Consider the following 23,875-nt stretch of genomic DNA (forward strand, 5'->3'; position numbering starts at 1 on the left):
TTATTAAGAAACTAAAACATCACATACTAAGAGAGAGCCATTGAACAACAACACACAGACACTAGTTTTCAACAACTGAACAGACATAATGGACTCTAACTGACCAAGGCAGACCTATTAAAATCTCATTGTGCCTCTAGTGGCCAGAAGACTGCTAAGTGCTAAGCACTGCTAAGAGCAATGCTATCTAATTCTTACTTCTAACAACCCCACACCTCCTCCCCTTCCAAACCTTTAATAGTTCCTTTGGGGTTTTCTTCTTCCTTCCTCTTTCCCATGGTTCCCCCATGGGATGGGGGTTACTCTAGGCTTTCCTGAGATCTGCCCTCGTTAGAGAGATTGCTCTGATCCCAATTTAGGAGCACACCACACTCTTTCAAGGTAGGCTGCCACCAGTTGAACACTGATTTAAATCCACTGACCAGGCTTAGATACAGCTTCAACAATCTAGAACGGCCTGGCTTCAGACTTGCAGGCACTGTACAGCTGGAGTCCACACAACCCAGCTCTAGACAAACAGTATATCAATCTAAAAATAACTCAGCAGTAGCGCATGACCTTATGAGCCACATGGGGAAGAGTTTTGCAAGCAACCCTCCAGAACATTTTTAACTAGACTGAAGCCGCTTCTAAGTATATAAAATTTATTAAGAAATAAGGGGTGCACACAAAATAAGGAAGGGGGGAGTAAAGAAAGGCACACAGGAATACAAAACTAACTAGCACTGAATTTTACCTTAGTGTAGCAGTAGTCAGGTCCTTGGTTGAGAGAGTGTTCCTCAGCTTCTCCCTTTCTGGACACTAGTAGCAGCTGGTGATATGGTGTCTGGCAATTTATTCATGACTCTGCTGGTGACAAAGTAGTGGGGGACTGGGCCCCTATTTTATAGTGATTAAAAAGGCGGAAGGCTTTCCCACTCATCCAGAGATAGCTCTGGGATCCAATGGAAAGAGCCAGTGCTTCTCTGATATAACACCAGTCTTGTGAAATCCAGGGTTGAGGTTTTCCCTCCAAACTGTAGGTTCCTCCTCCTTAATGGATCTGAAATTATGGCCCAGGTCATATGTAATGCCGAACCACAGGTCCAATGGACCCATGGTTCCACACGCACACACCGCACGCGCTCACTTTCCAGTTGTAAAAAAGAGAGCTGCCTCTCTGCAGTCAGCAAGTATGAAGAGAGGCGGGGGATCTGGCTAGGCAGGCTTCCTCTTTTCCTGAAGGACAGCCCACTCAGCCAATAGCAGCCAGGGGGAGGGAGGCACTTTCTCCCTCAATTCCTGTTTGCAGTGAAGGCAAACTGTGGTTCCAGGTTCTGAAGTACCTCTGTTGCAACTGAAATACAGTTTATGGCTGCAAAATTTACTACAAACTAAAGGTGACAAATGGCGTTTGGGGAGGGAAACTTTAGGTCCATTTTGTTGTTGTTGCTGTTGTTTAACTCTAATTGCCCGGGTTCAAACATACAGGTTTGGGAACCAGAGGTGAAGGGACCTCCAGTTTCCCTTTACCTATCCACTGGGCCACTATGTCTAAAGATAGGTCTGGTTTGAGCTGGACACCTATTGTGAAAAAGGGGTTTAGGACTATAGCATGATAGTTCTGTCCCTTCAATGACAAAAACAAGGATTGTCTTCATTCAGTAACAAAAGAGAGGAATATTCCCCTTTCAGAGCACTCAGGGTGGAGTAGAAGCATCAGGCATTCTTTAGCTAAGGTGGAGATCTGTGTTTCATCACATTTCTCCCACTTTAGATCAGGGCGCTGTTCTTTGCTGTATACGCCCACGGAGCTGAACAGGAAGTTCAAAGTCTTACTATCATGACACTATAGCAAAGAATATATATATATACACCAACTACTGCACATTCTAGCAATCAATAGGAATACAAGACACACACATGGTGTGGAGCTACAAATTTCACCAAAACGCTGTTCCCTAAAGTCACTATGTAAACAAGCAAAGAGATACATAACTAAGCAAAGAAAAGTAATTCCATTATAGTGCTGAAAATGTAGATGGATCAAGAAAGGCAACAACAAATATTCAAAAGTACAAAGTTATAAAATATTATTGGCTGAAGAACCCTAAATAACAAGAATAACTATATGATTCTAAAATAAGGTTTTAGATTTCATTGAGTTCCAGTTTCTGGCACCTGCAAACTTAAACCATATTTGATTGAAGCTCCTCTAAAAATCATTGTCCACTTCTCAGCATCTTTGCGTGATGGTAAGCAAACAGGGCTTCTGGCATTCATGCAGAAATTCTGGCCAAAACAGCAGCAGCAGCAACAACAACCTTAAGCAAGCAGACAAGTATTGTGGGGGGGGGGAAGTATTGTATTGTATTGTATTGTATTGTATTGTATTGTATTGTAGAAAAAGTATTGTAGAAAAAAAATATTAACTTGCGCATTCACAGAATGCTGAGGTAAAATCAACTGTAAGGTTTCCTGCTTCTCTGGAAACTCATTTGTCCAGTCTTTGTATCTCAAAAGGTTGACCTGCTTCTTTAACATATGTATAGGCTCTACAAGATTAGATGGAAACTATAGCTTCCAGCATCAGCAAGTAAGTAAAATGGTTGGAGTCACAATCAGTCATATAGCATTCTTCAGATGATGATGATGATGATGATGATGATAATAATAATAGGCACAAAAGGCACACATTATTATAACAAAAGGCACACATAAAAAAAGGCACACATAACATATAACAAAAGGCACACAAAAGGAACACATTATTATAACACCAGAGGCACAAAAGACCAGCTGCTGATTGACAAAATGATTTTAGAAAATTGCAAGAGAAGAAAAACCAATCTAAGTGTTGCATGGATTGACTACAAGAAAGCCTTCTATTCATTGCCTCACACATGGATACTAAAATGTTTAGAAACAACTGGTGTCAGCAAAAACATTCAGATATATATTTAAAAAGCAATGAGCATGTGGAGTACACAGTTAACAATCAATGACAAGACACTTGGACAGGTTAGCATTAGAAGAGGCATTTTCCAAGGGGACTCACTATCCCCTCTGTTGTTTGTAATTGGCATGATCCCACTTTCACAAATACTAAACAAAACAGGCCTCGGATACCAAACATCTAAAACATCAAGTCAAATCAACCATCTGCTGTACATGGATGATCTGAAGTTGTATGGAAAGTCCCAGTCAGAAATCGAATCACTGCTAAACACTGTCCGTATATTCAGTAGCGATATAGCAATGGAGTTTGGACTAGACAAGTATGCTGCATTAATAATGAACAGAGGGAAAATAAGAAAAACAGAAGGAATAGAACTGCCCAATGGAAGCAAGATCAAGAACCTGGAAGAGAAAGAACATTACAAATACTTGGGCATTCTCCAGGCTGATAACATCGCACACACTGAAGTTAAAAGAAAAATTGGAAGTGAATACATCAGGAGAGTTAGAAAAATCCTCAAGTCCAAACTCAATGGCGGGAACACCATACAAGCCATAAACACCTGGGCTATACCTGTTATCAGATACACTGCAGGAATAATAGACTGGACCCAGGCAGAGCTAGAGACGCTAGATCGTAAGACCAGGAAAATCATGACCATCAATCATGCTCTGCACCCTCGCAGTGATGTTGATAGGCTATACCTCCCTCGCAGCTCAGGTGGAAGAGGAATGCTGCAAGTCCATCAAACAGTAGAGGAGGAGGAAAGAGGCCTTGAAGAATATATCAAGGACAGTGAAGAAGATGCACTTCAAATGGTCAATAATGCGAAACTATTCAACACCAATGAAACAAAGCAGGCCTACAAGAAAGAACAAGTCAAGAACCGAGCAGAAAAATGGAAAAATAAGCCCCTGTGTGGTCAATATTTGCACAATATAAGTGGAAAATCAGACATCACCAAGACCTGGCAATGGCTTAAGAATGGCAACTTGAAGAAAGAAACAGAGGGTTTAATACTCGCTGCACAAGAACAGGCACTAAGAACAAATGCAATGAGAGCAAAAGTCAAAAAATCCACCACAAACAGCAAGTGCCGCCTTTGTAAAGAAGCAGATGAAACAGTGGACCACCTAATCAGCTGTTGTAAAAAGATCGCACAGACTGACTACAAACAAAGGCATGACAAAGTAGCAGGGATGATACACTGGAACATCTGCAAAAAATACAAGCTACCTGTAGCCAAACATTGGTGGGACCATAAAATTGAAAAGGTTGAAGAAAATGAAGATGTAAAAATATTGTGGGACTTCCGACTACAAAGAGACAAACATCTGCCACCCAATACACCAGATATAACTGTAGTCGAGAAGAAAGAAAAACAAGTCAAAATAATCGACATAGCAATACCAGGGAATAGCAGAATAGAAGAAGAAGAAATAGAAAAAATCACCAAATACAAAGATCTACAAATTGAAATTGAAAGGCTGTGGCAGAAAAAGACCAAAATAATCCCAGTGGTAATTGGCGTCCTGGGTGCAGTTCCAAAAGACCTTGAAGAGCAGCTCAACACCATAGGGGCCACAGAAATCACCATCAGCCAATTACAAAAAGCAGCTTTACTGGGAACAGCCTATATTTTGCGACGATATCTATAATAACCAACCGTATTGATGATAAAATTCAGCCATCCCAGGTCCTTGGGAAGGACTCGATGTCTGGATAAAACAAACCAGTCAATAACACCTGTCTGACTGTGTAAACAAGAAATAATAATAATTCAATTTCTATACCGCCCTTCCAAAAACGGCTCAGGGCGGTTTACAAAGAAAGGTTTACAAACAAATAAGATGGCTCCCTGTCCCCAAAGGGCTCACATTCTAAAAAGAAACATAAGACACACACCAGCAACAGTCACTGGAAGTACTGTGCTGGGGGTGGATAGGGCCAGTTACTCTCCCCCTGCTAAATAAAGAGAATCACTACGGTAAAAGGTGCCTCTTTGCCCAGTTAGCAGGGGATGATGATGTAAGTTTCCTCAACACATGTACACACAGGTATTAGCAAAAAGGACGACAAGAAATTATTAAGAGAGCCAGCGTGGTGTAGTGGTTAGAGTGCTGGACTAGGACCGGGGAGACCCAAGTTCAAATCCCCATTTGGCCATGAAACTAGCTGGGTGACTCTGGGCCAGTCACTTCTCTCTCAGCCTAGCCTACTTCACAGGGTTGTTGTGAAAGAGAAACTCAAGTATGTAGTACTCTGGGCTCCTTGGAGGAAGAGCAGGATATAAATGTATAATAATAATAATAATAATAAAAAAAATTGCCTTTTTTCATTTGGAAATTATCTGCAGCACTTCAGACTGTGGCTTCAACAATAGCAAAAAAAACCCAAACATAGGTATAGCAAATATATATAGCAATTTCAACATAAGTTGCCCAGTTGTGGATAACCTTATCCCACAATGGGGTAGTTCTCTTAGGAGCTTCTCCTGCATAACAAAAGCAAAGTAAAGTTTGCAAGGCAAAGTTATGCATATAGTAAATTTTATTTACGGTCATTGACCAGCAATAAGCCTGTTAATTTGATGGTTTAGGCTTAGGTTGGCAAGGAGAACAGATACAAGCATACATTAAGAAAGCTTAACATTAACATAATTATGAACAGTGATGTGAGTTTCGGGAACACATTTTTCTTCATTCGCTGAGCCTAAAAGAAAAGTAACATGGTAAGGACTGAGGTTTCTAGTGCACACAGGGTGCTTTTGTGAGACCAAGGTCTCCATGCTGGGTTATAAGGCTTTCTCCTGTAATATCTCTGGTGCAAGCAAAGTCTGTGGTAGGGATATGCATTAGTCACAATTTGAACAGCAATTCGTATCACATCCCCCACACCTTTAAAAGGGAGGAGAACAGGTCCATACCTGCTCCTCCTCTGCTCACTGCCACTTCCTGTTTTGGCTAGGAAGTTATAGACTAGGTATAGAGGTCCTTAACTTTCAGGTGTGTACTGCTAACCTAAACTCTGAATTTCTGGGGATATAAGAAGGTTGCTTAACACTGGTATATATGTTTAAAATGCTCCCAAAACATTTAATAGCTATAACTCTGAAAGAAAGGTATTTTGAAATATATCAGTGATATATCTGATATCTTATGAATTACAGAAGTGTATAAAACTCAGACTGTGCAACAAAAACATTTCTTCTGAGTAAATGTTGGGGAAATCATGCATAAAATAAGATGTATCTGGTTATGAAATATTGTACAATCCAAAGTCAGTTCTTTAAGGAAGTATGAATGGTATAATAGATCAGATAGACCTGGAATACATTATGCAACCCTTATGCAAAAATTAGTATTGCACTTCACTGGAAATGAAATAAATAACCCAACCTATTTGATTGGTATTCCAGAATCTAGACTGTTGTGTGGATGGCGAAGCTCACAAACTATTTTAAACTCAGGGAAGGAAGGCAAAAAGAATTATTGAAAACTTGTCAACAATATAATTGTTATGACTCTATTATTTAAACGTATATTTTTTTTTAAAAAAAAAACTGGTACAGGGAACTAAAGATCCAAGGTCTTGTTACCTGGAAAGTTTCAAAAACCTATTTAATTTCCCCATGGCCATCTGTGTTACCAGACTCATAGATCTGTTTCATGGCTTAGGCTACTTCTGAGAGAGAAAGTGACTGGAGAACTACAGTTTTCATTACTTTTAAACAAACTTGTAACTAACAGGAGAATGGGATTGTGAGTTTCTCACTTCCCCTGTAAAAATAAATTTGGTTGCATCCTCAAAGTTAGAACTCCAACTCCCACTCAAATTAATTGGACAAATTAATCACGACTAACCTGTTTCATTGATTTAAATTGTGCCTAGTCATGACATCTTTCTTAGGCTACACCCAATATGTTTCAGATTTCCCTCCTCCTGAGCTGTTTCTGAATTTTTCAAAATGGGTGCTTTTGTATTTCTATATGCAATGAGCTTTCCCCCACCCCATGATTAAATATTCATTCCTTTTCCAAGTATGGGGAGGGCATCCGTCACAGGATGGGTTGTCAATCACTGCATGCTCCGAGACAGGGCCAATGAAATTTGAACACGTCCATTACTCCCCCTGTCGAGCCCCAGCATACCCAGTTCTGGTTCTGTCTTCACTCCGGGACAGTACTGCTTCTCTGGCTCAGCTTGCTTTATCTATCTTCTACTGTGTACAAGGGGGGGGGAGGAGTTGTGTCATCCTTATCGGTCCTTTCTTCAGTGCGGTCGGTTGAGTATTGGCTTTTTGTCTGCCCCGTTTGTTTTTGGTCCCTTTATAGTTCATATCTTCCCGATTCACTCCTCTCTCTCCCCCCCTCTCCCTCCATTCCTTACCGTCATTTTGACCGCATACTATGGAGATCACACACACTGGCGATATGCTGCGAGGTTCCCTCTCGGAGGGACCTCTGTCTGATGTCCCAATGGCTAAGTCCCCAATAGTTCCTTCGGGGGCTGGGGAGAGCAAAGTAGCTGCCACTTCGGGCTTGCTAACTGCCGAAAATGCGTCATCGCTAATTCCTGAGCAAGCGCAAACAAAGAGGAAAGTGCTCATGGAGCGCTCTAAGGCACTTAAGAAATTGAAGCACTTGGTGGCTGAGGGCACAAAGCCTAAAAAGAAGGAAACGTTTAAGAGCTCTGACTCTGCCAAAGCGCCATTGAGTGAAAGGCTACAGCTCAAGGCAGTGAGAGAGCAGCAACCGGGGGAAAAGCTAACTGCTCTTCCCACTCAAATCGCGCCCGCCATTTTGTCTGCGCCCTATCCCTCTGCGGCTCCTTCAATGTCGGTCGGGACCATTGCGGGGCCACTGGCTACAGCTATGCAAGCGCCCATGGGGGCGTTGGGGCAAACGTCTCTACAAACGTCTCTACCAACGTCCTTGGGGACGATTTCAGGATAATCGGGGCTATTGCAGGCTTCGCAATTGGTGGTGAGTGATTTGGTGGGAGAATCGCTGACGGACGCTGTGGGCCCAGGCAGGGAACTGTTGTCTACGAAAGAGCTTGCCTGGCTCAGTACTTTTGTCCAAAAGCATTGCCTGGCGGTGGTTTCCCCCCTATTGGCACAACAGGGCATTGCAGATCACCCCGGGCAGGGAGCCAGGTCTAATGAAATTGGAGGCACATCCACTCTGATTGCAGGTAGCTCTGTGCAGGGAGCTGGTTTGAATGAGACTGGGGGCTCCTCCATGCGAATTCACCAGCCACGCAGGGGGAGGCGTCCATCCTTTTCTTCCTCCCCGGACTCCAGCCCGGTTAGACAATCTATTCCCGTTGGAGAACGGGTCTGGCTGGCTAGGAATGCTAGAAAGAGGTGCCATAGAAGGACATCCTATGTATCTTCCTCTGGGGAAGGGGACCCCCCTATTGCAAAATGCTCCTGTTTAGCGGGGGGACACGTACTGGCGATAAAGCCCCTACAGCCGAACCAATTTCAGCTTCTGCCAGGGGGACTCAAGGGAATCAGGGGGCCCCTACATCTCACAGGGTTACACTTGATGCCAATTCGGGCGGAGTTTTCAGTCCACGGGGCTCGAGTTCGAGTTCAATGAGTCGGAAAAAGAGGAGGGGGAGCTCTCTGATGAACAAACTCCATCTGAAAAACCTTCCACTTCACGGCTCTTTTCTATTAATGAGTTTGAAATCCTTTTGACCAAGGCCAAAAGGGCTATTAAAGATGTCTCTAACGAGTCTACTCCTCAACCTGTGGCTGGCCTAGATCAGGATGTCTTTCCTTCAACTTCGGTATCCCCGGCCACAGTTCCTTTCCCCTCCCTATTCAAGGAAGTGATGTTAGCGGAATGGAGCGTACCCGTGGCATCTAAACCCGCTCTAAATTTCCCTAAAAAATTGTATACCTTGCCTCCTGATATTATGTCCATGTTAGCCGTCCCTGTGGTTGATGCTCCGGTGGCCCAATTGGTGACGGGAGCATTTGTGAACAAAGAGGGCGAGGAGTTCCTCAAGTCACCGGAAGAGAAGAAGACGGATCACCTGTTGAAAAAGGCACATGAGGCCTCAGCAACTGTCATCCGGGCAGCGTCCACCAACTCCATCTTCGCAAGGGCAACGATACTGTGGACAAAGGAGCTGGCAAAATTGGTACCACCAGAGCTCACCAAACTACGTCAAGGTTTGAACAAAATAGCCAGGGCTTCCGCTCTTATGGCGGACTCGAGCCTGGATTGTTTACAGCACGCCTCCAGGGCTATGGCGGCTAACGTTGCTGTCTGTAGGGGACTGTGGCTCAGGCAGTGGAACGTTGACACAAAGTCAAAGTCGGCTCTGGCTGCCACTCCCTTTCGGGGGGTGAAGTTATTTGGGGAGGCACAGGAACCGGTGTTGATAGAAATGCGTGATAAGAAAAAAGCCATGCCTGTAGGACGGGGAGAAACAAGAAGGCCTTTTCGGGGTGGGGCCAACTTTCAAAGTTCCTTTCGTCCCTTTAGGTCATTCAGAAGACCTGGAACTTCTGGCTTCCAAGACAACTTCAGAGACAGGGATTTCAGAGGGAACCAATACAGGCAGCCCTGGCGCCAGTCCTGGAACCCCAGGCCCAGAGGAACAGGCAAGAGAGGCGGTTCGTTCAGCACTGGACAAGAGCGACCCAACCGTAAGCAATGACTGCTCCCAGGTAGGGGGCAGACTACGAGCCTTTGCCAGGGTTTGGGGGGACACGTCCACAGACCGTTGGGTTCTTCACACTGTTACTCAGGGGTACCGCATAGAATTTATTTCGACACCCCCAGATTTTTTCTTCAACACACCCCTGTCAAAAAACCCTGCAAAGCAAAAACTGATGCATGGTGCCATACAACATTTGATGGACATTCGGGCGATAGAACCGGTTCCTATACAACAAGTTTCCGAGGGAGTCTTTTCCCTCCTTTTCCTGGTCCCAAAGAAGGACGACTCATGGAGGGCGGTCCTGGATTTGACAAGGCTGAATCGGTACGTGCGGAAAAGACACTTCAGAATGGAGTCCTTCAGATCCATCAAGGCTGCGGTTCTACCGGGGGACTGGTTGGCCTCTCTCGACTTGTCCGAAGCCTATCTGCACGTACCGATTCACCCGGATTTTCGCCGTTACCTCCGATTTGCATACAATGGACATTACTACCAATACATGGCCCTACCATTTGGCCTCTAATCAGCTCATCAGCTCCGAGAGTCTTCACGAAGCTGATGGTAGCAGTCATCGCCCACGCCCGGATGCAGGGCATTCACGCATATCCGTATCTGGACAATGTTTTGGTCTGCGCGCATTCAGCGGCAAAGGCAGAGGAAAATGTCTGTCATACGGTCCAGATCATGCAAAATCACGGCTTCCTCATCAACGTGGCAAAAAGCCACCTATGGCCTGCACAAGTTCTATTGCATCGCGGCGTTCTGTTCGACACAAGGGCAGCCGTTGTCCGTCTCCCAAGGGAGAGAAGGATAAAAATCTCTGCGGCAGTTACTTCTGTCCTGCGCAAGAAAAAGGCTCCGCTCCTAAGCCTGGCACAGCTCCTGGGGATGATGGTTGCCTGCTTCGACTGCATTCCCTGGTCAAGATGGCACTCCAGGCCTCTACAGTGGCTGCTGCTGCCTCACCAGGAGGACATTATGAACAGGAGGAACATCTGGGTCAAGATGTCCACAAGAGTCCAACGATCTCCCCTGTGGTGGACCTCGTTGGCTATGCTCCAAGGGCTTCCCTTGGAACTCACGGAGAAACGTGTGCTCACGATGGACGCGAGTTTTTTCAGTTGGGGAGCGCACTGCCTCAACCAACAGGCCCAGGGAACATGGGATCAGGTAGATCTCGAGCACAACATAAACTGGCTGGAGATGAAGGCTGTATGTCTGGCCCTGTTGAAGTTTCAAGTCTCACTGGAAAGACAGGATGTCCTGGTACGCACGGACAACATCACGACGAAGGCCCACATAAATCATCAGGGGGGCACAAGGTCACGGACTCTGATGCGCGAGGCCGATGTATTGTTCAGTTGGGCAGAAACTCACCTGAAATCCATAGCTGCAGAACATCTGGCAGGACACTCGAACCTACTGGCAGACTGGCTAAGCGGGCAGTCACTGGATCCAGGAGAGTGGTCACTACATCAGGAAGTGTTCGAGCAGATCGCTCGGATGTGGGGTCGCCCTGCGGTGGACCTCTTTGCATCTCCCTCGAACAGCAAACTTCCGAGATTCTTCTCCCGACACCTATGCTTTCACGCGGAGCAGGTCGACGCCCTGGTTTCCAAATGGCTGCAGGGAATGCTCCTATATGCATTTCCTCCATTAACTATTCTGCGAATTGTCATCAGGAAGGTGGTGGCTGAGAGGGCCGAAGTCGTCCTGATAGCGCCATTCTGGCCACGGCGCCCATGGTTCTCGGATCTGTTGGCTCTCTCGATCCGGAAACCATGGGCTCTACCCACGAGACCCGACCTACTGAGTCAAGGACCGGTGCTACATATGGATCCGGATTGGCTCCACCTTCATGCGTGGAGGTTGAGCGCAGGGCACTAGAGAATAAAGGCTATCCTGAAGCGGTTCAACAGACTATCCTGGCGGCGAGGCACCAATCCACGCACCGGATCTATCAGATGACATGGGCAGCTTTTTGTTCATGGGCGCGCAATGAGGGTCTTGAACCTTTGCATGCCAGAGTACCTTCCGTTCTTAGCTTTTTGCAGGCAGGGATTGACAGAGGTCTACGCCCCGGTACTCTGAGACGTCAGACCTCGGCGTTATCATCCATTTTAGACATTGCCAGCATGGACTCCCGTTCGCTACATGGCGACATTCGACGCTTTTTGAAAGGGGCGGCTAACCTAAATACTCCCCCGATTCCCAGGTTTCCTTCCTGGAATTTGGATAAAGTTCTTCAGGCACTCACAAAGGACCCCTTCAAGCCGTTGCAGAAAATTTCCCTAAGGTTACTATTGTTTAAAGTTTTATTTCTGGTCGCAATAACCTCGGCCAGACAAGTTTCCAAGTTAGCAGCTCTATCGGTGTGCGACGAGCTCTGCATATTCCAGAAGGAAGCCGTCGTAATGAAGTTAGACCCAACATTTCTACCGAAAGTGAATTCAGTATTCCATAGGTCTCAGGAGCTTGTTTTGCCCTCCTTTTGCCCTAAACCGCGACACCCTAAGGAGCGTCTCTGGCACTTTCTAGATGTGCGGAGGGCTCTTCGCATATACCTCAAACGGACCAAAGTGTTTAGGAAGTCAGATTCTCTATTTGTTTCATTCTTACCTTCGAAGCTGGGCACAAAGGTCTCTAAAGATACACTAGCGCGGTGGCTGAGAGCCACGATCTCTTTGGCCTATGAGGTTTCCAAGCTGAAGGTACCTCCAGGTATAACAGCGCATTCTACCAGAAGTGCGTCCACGTCCGCAGCCTTTTCGGCACGTGTTCCTGTGGAAGACATCTGTAAAGCGGCAGCCTGGTCTTCCACGTCGCCTTTTGTGAAACATTCCAAAATTCCTTCATTCCATGAACCACAGGCGGCCCTGGGCCGCACGGTTCTCCAAAAGGTGTTATAGGTATTCTATGGGAGCTCTGCATCCGTTACCCACCCCAGTCATTAGCTTGGATACGTCCCATCCTGTGACAGATGCCCTCCCCATACTTGGAAAAAGAAACATTGGTTGACTTACCGTGAAGGGTTCTTTTTCAGGTATGGGGAGGGCATCCGGCCCGCCCATGGATGCACAGGGGGGTATCTCGGGGTGGCGGAACAACTCCTAGGGTACACAGATCTCATGTATCACTGAGTCTCTTCTTGTCTGCTGTTCTCCAACTTTGCTCATTGACTTCCTATCTCTTCCATTTCTTGAGCTGAGTACTGAACACTGAGATACTGACATTGTCGCTTCACAAGACCAGAACAGGGTATGCTGGGGCTCGACAGGGGGAGTACTGGACTTGTTCAAATTTCATTGGCCCTGTCTCGGAGCATGCAGTGATTGACAACCCATCCTGTGATGGATGCCCTCCCCATACCTGAAAAAGAACCCTTCACGGTAAGTCTACCAATGTTTCTTTTTCTTTTGTTCTTTCTTGATGTAAAAGTGTTTTTAAAGATCCTAATTCTTTAAAAACCAAATTACATTAATTTATGAAAAGGAGTACATTTTCCCCATGCATGTTTTAGCTGTGACTTTAAGTATTCTGTTTTTTGTTGTTCAACAATGTTGTTAATTTATTGTTTTCTTCCATACTTTTCTTGTTAACAACTTAATAGGAAAATCAAGGAGAAAAACAAGTGGAATCACAAATGGATTCACATTTGCCAGCCCCTGACAACAGACTGTTAACAGGTATGCATTAAGTAGCTTTTACAGTTTGTTTCCTGACAACCGTACACTATACAAGGTGTGGCCTGTCTTATTTATGCAAGTTATATTCCCAAAGTCACTTCAAGATTGCACTGTTTCCCTGTCAGGCTTAATAGCTCCTTTGCACCTGGCTTATAGTAGCAAGATGGCTCCATGGCATAAACAGAGTACCAGATGCAAAGAAGAACAGATAGGGCTACAATCGGGACAGGGCCAGTGGGTTCATTGCCTCACCTATGACATTTAAAAACAAACAGGATTTTTAACATTTTAATTTGTGCCTTTTCTACATAATGAATGGATAGAAATTGAAATAGAAAATATTCTGATTAAAAAATTCCCCATGTGATAGTACTCCACATACCACCAATCTGACACACCCACCCAGGATTCCCCCTTGTGAATTTTTCAGGATCACTGTTGCCTTTATATTGACGTAATCTTAATAAAAATATCTTCTTTTACCTATTGCAAGTATGAGCAGGGTGCTTATATGGAGCAAGGGGTTAATGGTATTTATTTAAAGAAAGATATACATGGGTAAAAGATTCTGATCTTGAAAATAACTGAAGTTATCTGTTTCTGATGCTAAGAAGACATAATAAGAAGTCACACTAAAATATACATAGACATTTGTGCCTGAAAATATGATTTTATAAATTTCTATTTAGTATGAGGAGGAAATGATTGGTTTTTCACTCACTTCTTTGAAGATGTGTCTAGAACCCTGCTGGCACTCACCTTTGGTGAGGAAGGCTGGCTAGCTACAGCTCTAACTTACTTAAAGCTGTGATGATCCAAAGTACACTGTGGTTCACACACATGCATGAATATCACTTGACTTCTCTTATACATTAACAGCTACTTGATGACTCTTTGCTAAATATGTGAACTTGCCTCTATCAAAAATTGTTATATTGGAGTTGACTTCAAGTGATATGAACTAAATCTGTAGTGATTGAGTTCATGTGATTAAGCTATGATGGCTATTCAGATATGCAAGTCAACACTAAATGCTATAGCCAATGAAGATTAATATGCATGTGCCAAAGGCCTATATATATATATATATATATATATATATATATATATATATATATATATATACATACACACACACACACACACACACACACACACACACACACACACACACAGGTTGAGTATCCCTAATTGGGACATCCAAAATCCGGAAACCACCACAGCGTGCGTCCGCAGCACCAACTCAACGTTATTTTCACATGAAATATGAATTTTATCTCCACCTAAAATGCCATGTTTGAATCTAACATGACCAGAAGCATTATTGCGGTGAAAATTTTCTCGCAATTAGTTTTTATTACATTTATAGCTACTTGTAGTTATCATAAATTCAATGCTTATTTGTTTTTATACTTTAAATAAAACCTAAAAAAATAAAATACAGTGTACAGTAACCTTTCGTGTTTAGACTTGGATCCCATGCCCAAGATATCTCATTACAGTATGCAAATATTCCAAAATCTGGAAAAGTCTAAAATCGGGAACACTTCTGGTCCAAAGCAGTTTGGATAAGGGATACTCAACCTGTGTGTGTGAGATACATACATACATATATATATATATATAGAGAGAGAGAGAGAGAGAGAGAGAGAGACAGAGAGAGAGAGAGAGAGAGAGAGAGAGAGAATTTCATTGAAGAGCTAATCCGAGCAAATAGAATGCAGGATTATTAGTTTGCTTTGGGTTGGCTGGTGATTGAATGCATACTGAATCAATATGGCATGAGAGGCTAAGCATTTTTGCCATTAAACCATATTTTGGTATATCATCCCAATTTGGTACTTACTGAATTTAGAAGGCACCCATGCCCTTTCTGGCAAAATCTGTTCTGAGGTCATGTTGTATTCTATCTAGTAATATTTTGTGTTTTGGAAGTTTGTAGGGGGTGGAGTCAGAGAAGAAAAAGGGAGGGAAAGGAGGAGAAAATGGAGTTTTTTTCTGGAATAAAGACCTAGTTAATTCTACATAAGATTGTTTTGTGTTTACAAGAAAAGCATGTATAAAAGGTACCAGTTTTTACTCATCTTTGTATGCCAACATTCATTCTTGACCTTTTGCTGCCAGGCAAATGGTAGCTTAACAACCATTGTCCCTTTCATTCAGATAAGATGTGTTGGTTGTTAAGTATGCAAATTGTTTTGAAATGAGAGTGGAGATTAGTGCATTGATTACTGATGTCACAAAAGCACAGGGGAAAGGAGCAATTCTTCCATATGTAGTTCCTAGGAAGATATGGGGTGAAAGGTTGCAGTGAACTAGTTTGTGACTATACTGGTATATCCTGAACAGATGCATTAAGTGTGAAGTGCAGATGTGCATTTTGCCTTGGATCCCTAGCAGTGTTCCCTCTAGCAGGGATTTCCAGATGTTATTGACTACAACTCCACAAATCCCCAGCCAAAGGCCATTGTAACTGGGAATGTTGGGAGTTGTAGTGAACAATATCTGGGAATTCCTGTTAGAGGGAGCACTGGTCCCTAGCATGTCCACCGCTTGTTTAGGATGTCCCTAGAATGTTCACCTTCTTTTATTTAGGCTGCAGTAAGGTTATTCCATTGGAAACATTCTTGGGAGCTTGAGTTTTTACAGTAGCTCGTCAATATGATGCGATTTCTCTAACAAGGACCATATGGAATTTCTTGCGTCCCAACAGTCCTCCTTTCTCTGAGGTCCCTTTTCATTGTCATTTCTGATGAACAGGTTAACACAGATACATTGACCTGTCCGCTTGACCAGTAAGAACCCATATTGCATAATTATCCATTTTGGAATACCCCATGACAGTCTGTGACATTTCCAGCATTGTTTAGATGAAAAGTATTTCAAAGAGTCAGTGAAGATAAATAGTGGACAGAATTTTAGACAAGACTGGGGAGATCTGGACTCGGATCCCTATTTTGTCATGTTGCTTACCTTGGGCAACCCGCTCTCTCTCAGCCAAACCTACCTCACAGGGCTGTTATGAGAATTCAGGTGAATTCTCCATGGAGAATGTGTGGTGTGCAGAAAGAGGACCACTTCTATGAGGTAAGCACTCAATTCTATTTCTAGCTAATGAAAAATGAAGGAAAGAGCTCCATGGGGAATAGCTGGAGAGGTGAGATTGTGTTACATGTATTTTTCCACACTTCACATGACAAAGATGTGTAAGTTCATTGCTGTTGAAATTCACCTGTTTGCAGATCCTCCTCCTCTACACTTTCTCTTCCACTCTCTTACCTTGGCTTTTAAAAAGCCAGTGGCAGGAGAGCAGAGGAGAAAGAAGTAGCAGTGGTTAGTGGGATTGCTGGGTGAGGCAAAGTGGAGAGGTACAGCCAGGGGAGGTTGGAAGATCTGCTGGAATGAGTAGGCAAGATTGGGCGGCTGTTGCAGATGAGGGAAGATGGGGTGGAGTGTGATGGGGCAGGGGAGTTGGAGAATGGTGCTCTGCATGCTCTGGGGATCAGGATGGAAAGACTGTGCACCATTGGGGTGGGGAAGTATTGGGCATTTGAGGAAGGTTACCACACCACCTCAGGTTCTGGGGCAGGGCTTGGGTTGGGCCTGAAAGGTTGGGAGATGGCTCTGGAATATTCTAGTGTATGGGGAAGACATCAAAGTTGCCTTATCCTTCCCCACCCCAGTCAATGATGTGTGTGATTAGTGGAAACCAACTGCATACAGGCAGCTTTTAGGTTTTATTTAAAGTATAAAAACAAATAAGCATTGAACTACAGGTAGCTATAAATGTAATAAAAACTAATTGCGAGAAAATTTTCAACGCAATAATGTTGCTGGTCATGTTAGACTCAAACATGACATTTTAGTTGGAGATAAGAAAGAAAGAAAGAAAGGTGGAGAAAGAAATAGATTGGGAAAGAGAAAGGTGGAGAAAGAAAGAGATTGGAGTGGATACAGGGGAGAGACTGAGCTGCTAACTGGGCAAAGAGGCACCTTTTACCGTGGTAATTCTCTTTATTTAGCAGGGGGAGAGTAACTGGTCCTATCCACCCCCAGCACAGTACTTCCAGTGACTGTTGCTGGTGTCTATCTTGTGGTTTTTTTTTTAAGAATGTGAGCCCTTTGGGGACAGGGAGCCATCTTATTTATTTACAGTGTATTATCTCTCTGTGTAAACTGCCATGAGCCATTTTTGGAAGGGCAGTATAGAAATCAAATTAATAATAGTAGTAGTAGTAGATGGAAGTCACATTAGGGTGAGGGGGCATCTCTCTGGGGATCTGATGTAAGCTTCTGCTGACATATTGGGGTATTGCTTATTTCCGCCTGATGCCCAACTTGTAAATAAAACAAATCTTACTCATTCATGATCTCTCTTCTCCATAAATCTCTCTTTTCAAGGAAGTGCTAATCTAACAAATCTTAATAAAACATTTAGAGGGAAGCAGAGAAAGAAGGAAGAATGGAGGGCTTAGGAGAGGGATGGCAGTGATTAGCAGAAAGGAAGGAAGAGGGATCCAAGGCTTGTGAAGGCAGCATATTACCAGGATCAGAGGTTCGAGAGCGGTGGGGCTTTCAGCTGAAGGAGAGATGCTGTAGCTGGGAACAGCAGCTTGGGAGCAATGCAATCTTCTAGCCGTCAAGCAGGCTGGTCAAGCAGGCAGTTTGCTCAGAGCGAGGCAGAGAGTGGGAGTACCATGGCTGGGGAAGTCTTGACTTCTTACTGTGCAGCAGAAGTCACAGACAGTTCCTGTCCATGGACAGAGTTCCTGCTTGTTGCCCCGGGGCTTTGGCAGCAAACTCTGTGATGGCTCTTGAGCAAGTATGCTTTTAGGCAAGATTGCTAGCTCTCTGTCCAGTAAGCCTCATTCTTTATAGTTGTATCTTCCTTTGATCTCCATAGAGTCTATTCAAAATATCCTCACCCTTCCTGGGTCTCCCAAAAGGTGATAGTTTGCTATTACCTTCTGGATATTGTCTTTTAATTATTCAGGCAGTCCAGGGAGATCTTAATCCCATTTTCTGTAAGCTGCTATCTTGGGGAGGGGACAGTTCTATTTTGCCCAAAGCAAATCTGCATCTTTGAGCTGCAAATGGGCATCTTCTCTTGTCCCCAGATTTGGGGTCTGGTCCCATAAAGTGTTAAAAGGTGTTAGTAAAATAAGAATTAAAATCTATAGGTGTTTTCTTTGTGTGCATTTAACTAGAGTGGAATTTCTATAGACAGCAGTTGAATATCCCCTTTGGGCAGAGCAGAGGCATCATTGACAAGGATTAACATAGACTTCTTGCAACAGGAAAGAGGAGCTCAGCCTCTGGCCTCTTCCACAGACATTATCTGATAGTTAGTTACATTTTAGCATATTGATAGTTCAGGCCTAGCCCTTGTGTTTCTTTGAGTACCCATTTCACAATACAATGCTGCATTGCCTCCTCTTTCACACAGCAGTTAACAGAGGTAGTCATGAGACCTGGGTGTCAGTTCACCTTGAGTTCAGGCATTTAATTGAACTCTTGATAAAATAGAATCAGACACAGGCCTGAATCCTACACAATTCTGGGTTGGTATTCTGGGTTTAATGTTGGGGGTGGGTGGGTGTCCCCAACACTACCTTGAAACTTCTCACCACTTTGAAGGGGGGACGGGACACACATGTAATGCTATGGCATGCTAAGATTTTCTTTCACCTGATGAAGAGCACAGGCCCAAATACATATTGCAACTGTTATAGGATCCTCATTAATACATATGTCTCCTGTACCTGTTGGGTGGTATTGCTATTTTTGGTTTGTGGTGCTTGCTCTCCGTTATTTTTGACAGGCCATCAAGGAGATATACTGTGGCTATTCCTGACAACACTGACAAAGAAATAGTCATCCCAGGATGCCAAGCTGCATTTATTTAATAACTGCTACTGTGCATATACTTCAGCACTTGCTTTTTCTTTAATATATTGCCTTTGAACAAAATGAGTGATGTCACCAGAAGTGGGAAATTGAATTCTGAATTTGCTGGTGACAGGTGGCAGTGCCTTTGTGGCTAGATTTGTTTCCCTAGACTGCTGGTCCTGGTCTTGACTCTGATGTTGTTGAGGGATGATAGAAGCCCAGACCCCTCCCACTTTTTAGGACCCACACAGTGGTTCTTTCAGAGCCAAGGAGATTAATTAACACTTCCATGCAGCTGGCACGCACACAAATGACTCTTTTCTTGGATGAGAAATGCTCTCAGGTAAAGACTGAGGATTGATTCACATATTACCCTCCTCATGAGGATACACATGCATTTAAGTTCTCTGCTGTCTGTTTTGGAATCTCTAAATAGGGGTGCCAGCTGACTGGAGGCAGGGAAAACCTTATCTTCTCTCATATCTTTAATGGCACCCTGAGCTGCAGAAATCAGGACATAAAGATTAGCATTAGCATTGACATCTGCCAACCACGTTTGCTGTTACAGGTACAAGAGCAAAGCCTGTGTTTTTTAAGTTGGTAAGCAGGTCCTCAACCACCAGTAGCCAGAACTGGCAGCCTGGGATTAGAGAGGCTTTTGGGATCTGCTTTACCTTTTGGCCTTTTCTTTGCCCAGACAGGAGGAGGAGCTGCACTATACACTGCCAGTCAGAGCAGCTCAACCTACCTCTTTCGATTCAGAAGTGCCCTGCTTGATTTGGCAGCAGCTGCACTCCTGTTACAGAACAGAGTGAGATGCTGCTGCTTTCCAGCAACTTGGTAATGTTGTTCTGAAAATGGGCCAGTGTGTGGAAGCTCTTCTTCTCTGGCCTCTGCTGCTCCCTGATTTCTTGGGATGCAGCATTCATGAATTAGAGTCCTAGTTAAAAGTGTGAACCCAAAGATCTCCCATTCAATCTCACCGCAGCAATGAAGCTAGTAGGTAGTCTTAGGCAAGTCACTGACTTTCAGCATCTGCCACCTGATCAGCAATAGAAGGACATTAATACTGATCTGCCTTATGATGAATGTGCAGCATTTTGAATGTTCTGTGGTCACAACCCAACACAATTAGACAAGCTTAAACTCGTTGATTTCAGTGGGCTTAAGTATTTCTTACTCACTTGGATTGTACTCCAAAAGCACAATATAAATGCTCTGGATTAGTAGCTGAGCTGAAATTTCTTTTATGAGCATTTTCAGCTAACTGGGAGTGCTACATGTGTCTGAGGATGAAGGAACAAAATTGGTGATTTCAGGGTGGAGCAGAATTCTTAGTTTTGGGTGAACTTATCACTGGTTAGTGGTGGTTGTGGTAAGTGTCCTTTTTCTTTTCTTTTTTGAACTTGTTTACATCTTACCTCTGTGTGAGGTGGTGGTGGCAGCAGCAGCACAATAAGCACTGAAAAGTGTCCCTGCAGCTGGTTCCATCCAAGAGCCCCTTTCCCCCCCTTTCTGGAATGCCCCTCAAAGGATGCTACATCATGACATAGCACCATTCCTGGGACTTTCCAGGGGTGGTGGTGGTGGTGGTGGTGGTGGATTTAGATCCCCAGGCCATCACAAAGAAGATGCATGTTAGGAATGTGCACAAATCAATTTTTTGCCATTTGATTCGAGGTCGAATGGGATCAACCAGATTCAATTTGAACTTGAATCTGAAAACTCAAATCTGATCAGATTCAATTTGAATTGGATTTGATGATTTGGCCCACTTCTAAAGGTCCTGGGGCAAAAAAAATTGGGTGGTGGGTAGGTCCCCGTGGGTGCCACCTACTACCCAAATGTGTAGGCAGTGGGACACTTGGTTGACTTGTAATGATTTATTTTAGTTTTTACTGATTTTGTATATTTCCGCCATAGGAAATAATGGAGATTTGAACCCTAACATGGATCCCCAGCTTGCTTTATTTATTTATTTATTTATTTATTTATTTATTTATTTATTTATTTATAAAAGCTAAGCTCTAACCCTTGTAGAAGTGGAGTTATAGAGCAAAATGTGTTGTCACTATTTTTCAAGTGTTTTGACCACACATTTTGCTCCATAACTCCACTTCCACAAGGGCTAGAGCTTAACTTTTTTTTAAATGGAATCTGGGGGAATTAATAGAAGAAACCTGAATCTCAAATCAAATCCGGCGCAATTTGATTTGAGCAGGAATTTGGCCAGGAGTATCTGGGCAGATTCATTTCAAGCTCAAATCACCCGAATCAACCAGATTTGGGTCGAATCTATTTGAATCTAAATCGATTTGCACATCCCTAATGCATGTAGGCTGCTAGTCAAGCTGTGATGTGGGGGTTGTTTTCTGCCTTTCAGCAGTGCTAGATGTCCTGTTCTTTGCCTTCTCTGCACTAGATGTCCTTTTGGGAGTCCCAGACTGATAAATAAATTATCCACACATTGGGCAAAGCTGATTAAGATCTGGTACTTGAATAGCCACCTAATTTTGCCTAAAGCAAAATTTTGAAGTGAAGAAACAGAAAAAAGTTTAAATAAGCTGTATTATAGGTATAGTAATAATTATTAGAGGTAGTAATATTATTTACAATGCTGAAGTACAATAATACAAAGTTATTATTTAATTCAATGCACAAGCCACAGAAACTGTATGAGAAATTTGTGCAGTCCTCAAGCTTGCCAATGTTCACTTCAGCATTTCCTGTTTCTAATATGACAGCACCTAACATATGATACAGAGTGAGAAGTGCACTGAACAGAATCCAGAAGGAGGACTTATCTGAGTTGAGTGACAAAAAACAAAGGCCACAAGTCGAAAGACTGTAGGGAGGAAAAAGAGATCTTGAATGACAAGTTTTTAACTTACTTCATCTGTAGACTCTTTTCCATTAACAAAGGGTAGCAAAGAACAATATGTTTTTTATATACAAATCTTAGAAAGAAAGAGAAATATTTAGGAATAAAAACAAATGCAAGTGTTTTTGACTGTGCAGTGGACCTTCAGAGAGAATCAGGAAATGGAAACTTGCCTTCCTGAGCATATAAACCATCTTAGATTAGCAGTGATGTCCCAAGTGATATTCTAGTGTGTTTGAAGGAAACGAATGATCAGCAAGAGGGCAGCAGTGGCTGCCATTTTGAATTGCATTATACACATTTCTTCATCAGAATCAAACTCCTTTGTTATCTTCCAAAGTCTGCAATATGACAGACACTACATTTATTCTGTGCTTTGTTATCTGGTCTTGGATTCAGGTAGACACTGTATAATATCCTTTGTGGACTCTATAGCTAGATGGACTGTTCATCTGAGTGGAAATGCAGCAGCCGTATTCTTAGTGTATATTCTGATGCTTTGAAGTTTTCTGTGCCTTCTCACTTTGTAGCAATCCATCATTAGCTTCATCCAAAGTTCATGTATTGTATTTCAGTATAGCCCCAAGCACTGTGCTTCTTGTCTTGACTTTGCTATGTCCTAATAGCCAGAGGAGCAGCAGAGGGGACCTCTAGCTCCAGCCTAACTTCCTTGACCTCAGTACATGATTCGAGAAAAGGGCTTGAGGGAGAGTGTGGAGGAAGGCTGTTTTCACTTACCTCTCTGCAGACGATCCCTCTTCTCTCCCTGGGCAGGTGGATCATCCGTCCACACGATTGCTGCCACCAGCAGTGCAAAAAGTTGGGGGGCTGAGGCGCGTCATCCCAGATCCCAGAACTCACATAAGTTCTGTGTGTGCAGTACATTATGGGGATTCCCCGGACACCAGCTGGGAACCCCACAGTTTAGTTCTCAACACCATTTAAGAGGGTGGCTGGCTTGGTGGGTTTGCCACTGAGGTGCCCCCTGGTCTGGATTGGGCACGGACCTGACAGTTCTCATACATGGGGAAGACTGGGCTTGGCTTTGTTAGCCCAGTTTTGCCTGTGCATGAGAACAGCCTCTAGGTCTGTACAACTTGTGATCCACCAAGGTAAATGAAACTTACCAGGTATGCATTGTAGCCTGCCACGTGTTTGGCCCCTGCTTAAAAAAAATAAATTAAAATAAAGATTGAGGTAACTGGCAAAAACCAGGAGGCTTTTCAACCATAATAGACCTTACTACATGGTTGGTGGTGGATTCAGCTTAGTCCTCTCTGAAGCCTGCTATTACATCCTGGCCTGCAAATAGGGAAGTCTGTAAAAATAGTCAGATTCCCACTTGAATTGCCTTGTTTAATGGTTTTATTATGAGTTTCTGAGCGCTATTTCTAATTTAATTGGGTTGACTAGCTTTCAGAGAACTTCAAGTACAACTAAAAATTTTATCATCTTCACTGGAGAGAACATCCTGTAACCGATTAATGAAGTGCAAGGCAGGCAATAAAAGAGCCTTTCTGTAGGCTCAGCTTTCTGATAATGATTTATACTATAGGGCATAAGTACAGTGAGTGAGGTCATGCCCCCAAAAGAATGGAATACTTTGTTTAGTATGCACTGTCATTGAAACATTCATCTGCGTGCTTCCTCTCTCTTTATTACCATTTTACTGCATTTTTTCATATCAGGTATACTAGACAATAGTTCACACTAGGCAGAGTCTGGCTTGGAACATCCTATGGCTGAAAGATGTCTTGAATATATCAAACTGCCTTCTACTGACCTGCAATTGAGCCAACT

General features: G+C 43.5%; 1 protein-coding gene and 1 long non-coding RNA gene across 3 annotated transcripts in view; one reads left to right on the forward strand and one right to left on the reverse strand.

Annotated features, from left to right (window-relative positions):
• The window catches only part of LOC128325715 (uncharacterized), a 55,220-nt gene extending 54,056 nt beyond the window's left edge, over positions 1–1,164 (reverse strand). The window contains exon 1 of the long non-coding RNA XR_008307571.1: positions 737–1,164. This is a non-coding gene — a long non-coding RNA (uncharacterized LOC128325715). The remainder of the gene's footprint in view (positions 1–736) is intronic.
• Positions 1,165–1,264: 100 nt separating this feature from the next.
• Positions 1,265–23,875, forward strand: part of FAM107B (family with sequence similarity 107 member B) — a 114,976-nt gene continuing 92,365 nt past the window's right edge. The window contains exons 1-2 of one of the 2 annotated variants that reach the window (XM_053251385.1): positions 1,265–1,379; positions 13,230–13,305. In XM_053251385.1, the coding sequence (XP_053107360.1) occupies positions 13,263–13,305 (43 nt within the window). In that variant the 5' untranslated portion in view covers positions 1,265–1,379; positions 13,230–13,262. Of the gene's footprint in view, positions 1,380–13,229; positions 13,306–23,875 lie in introns of those variants that run through there. The other variant, XM_053251386.1, reaches the window with a different exon arrangement.

The sequence above is a fragment of the Hemicordylus capensis genome, chromosome 5 (assembly GCF_027244095.1).
Source record: "Hemicordylus capensis ecotype Gifberg chromosome 5, rHemCap1.1.pri, whole genome shotgun sequence".
Taxonomy (NCBI): Eukaryota; Metazoa; Chordata; class Lepidosauria; order Squamata; family Cordylidae; genus Hemicordylus; species Hemicordylus capensis.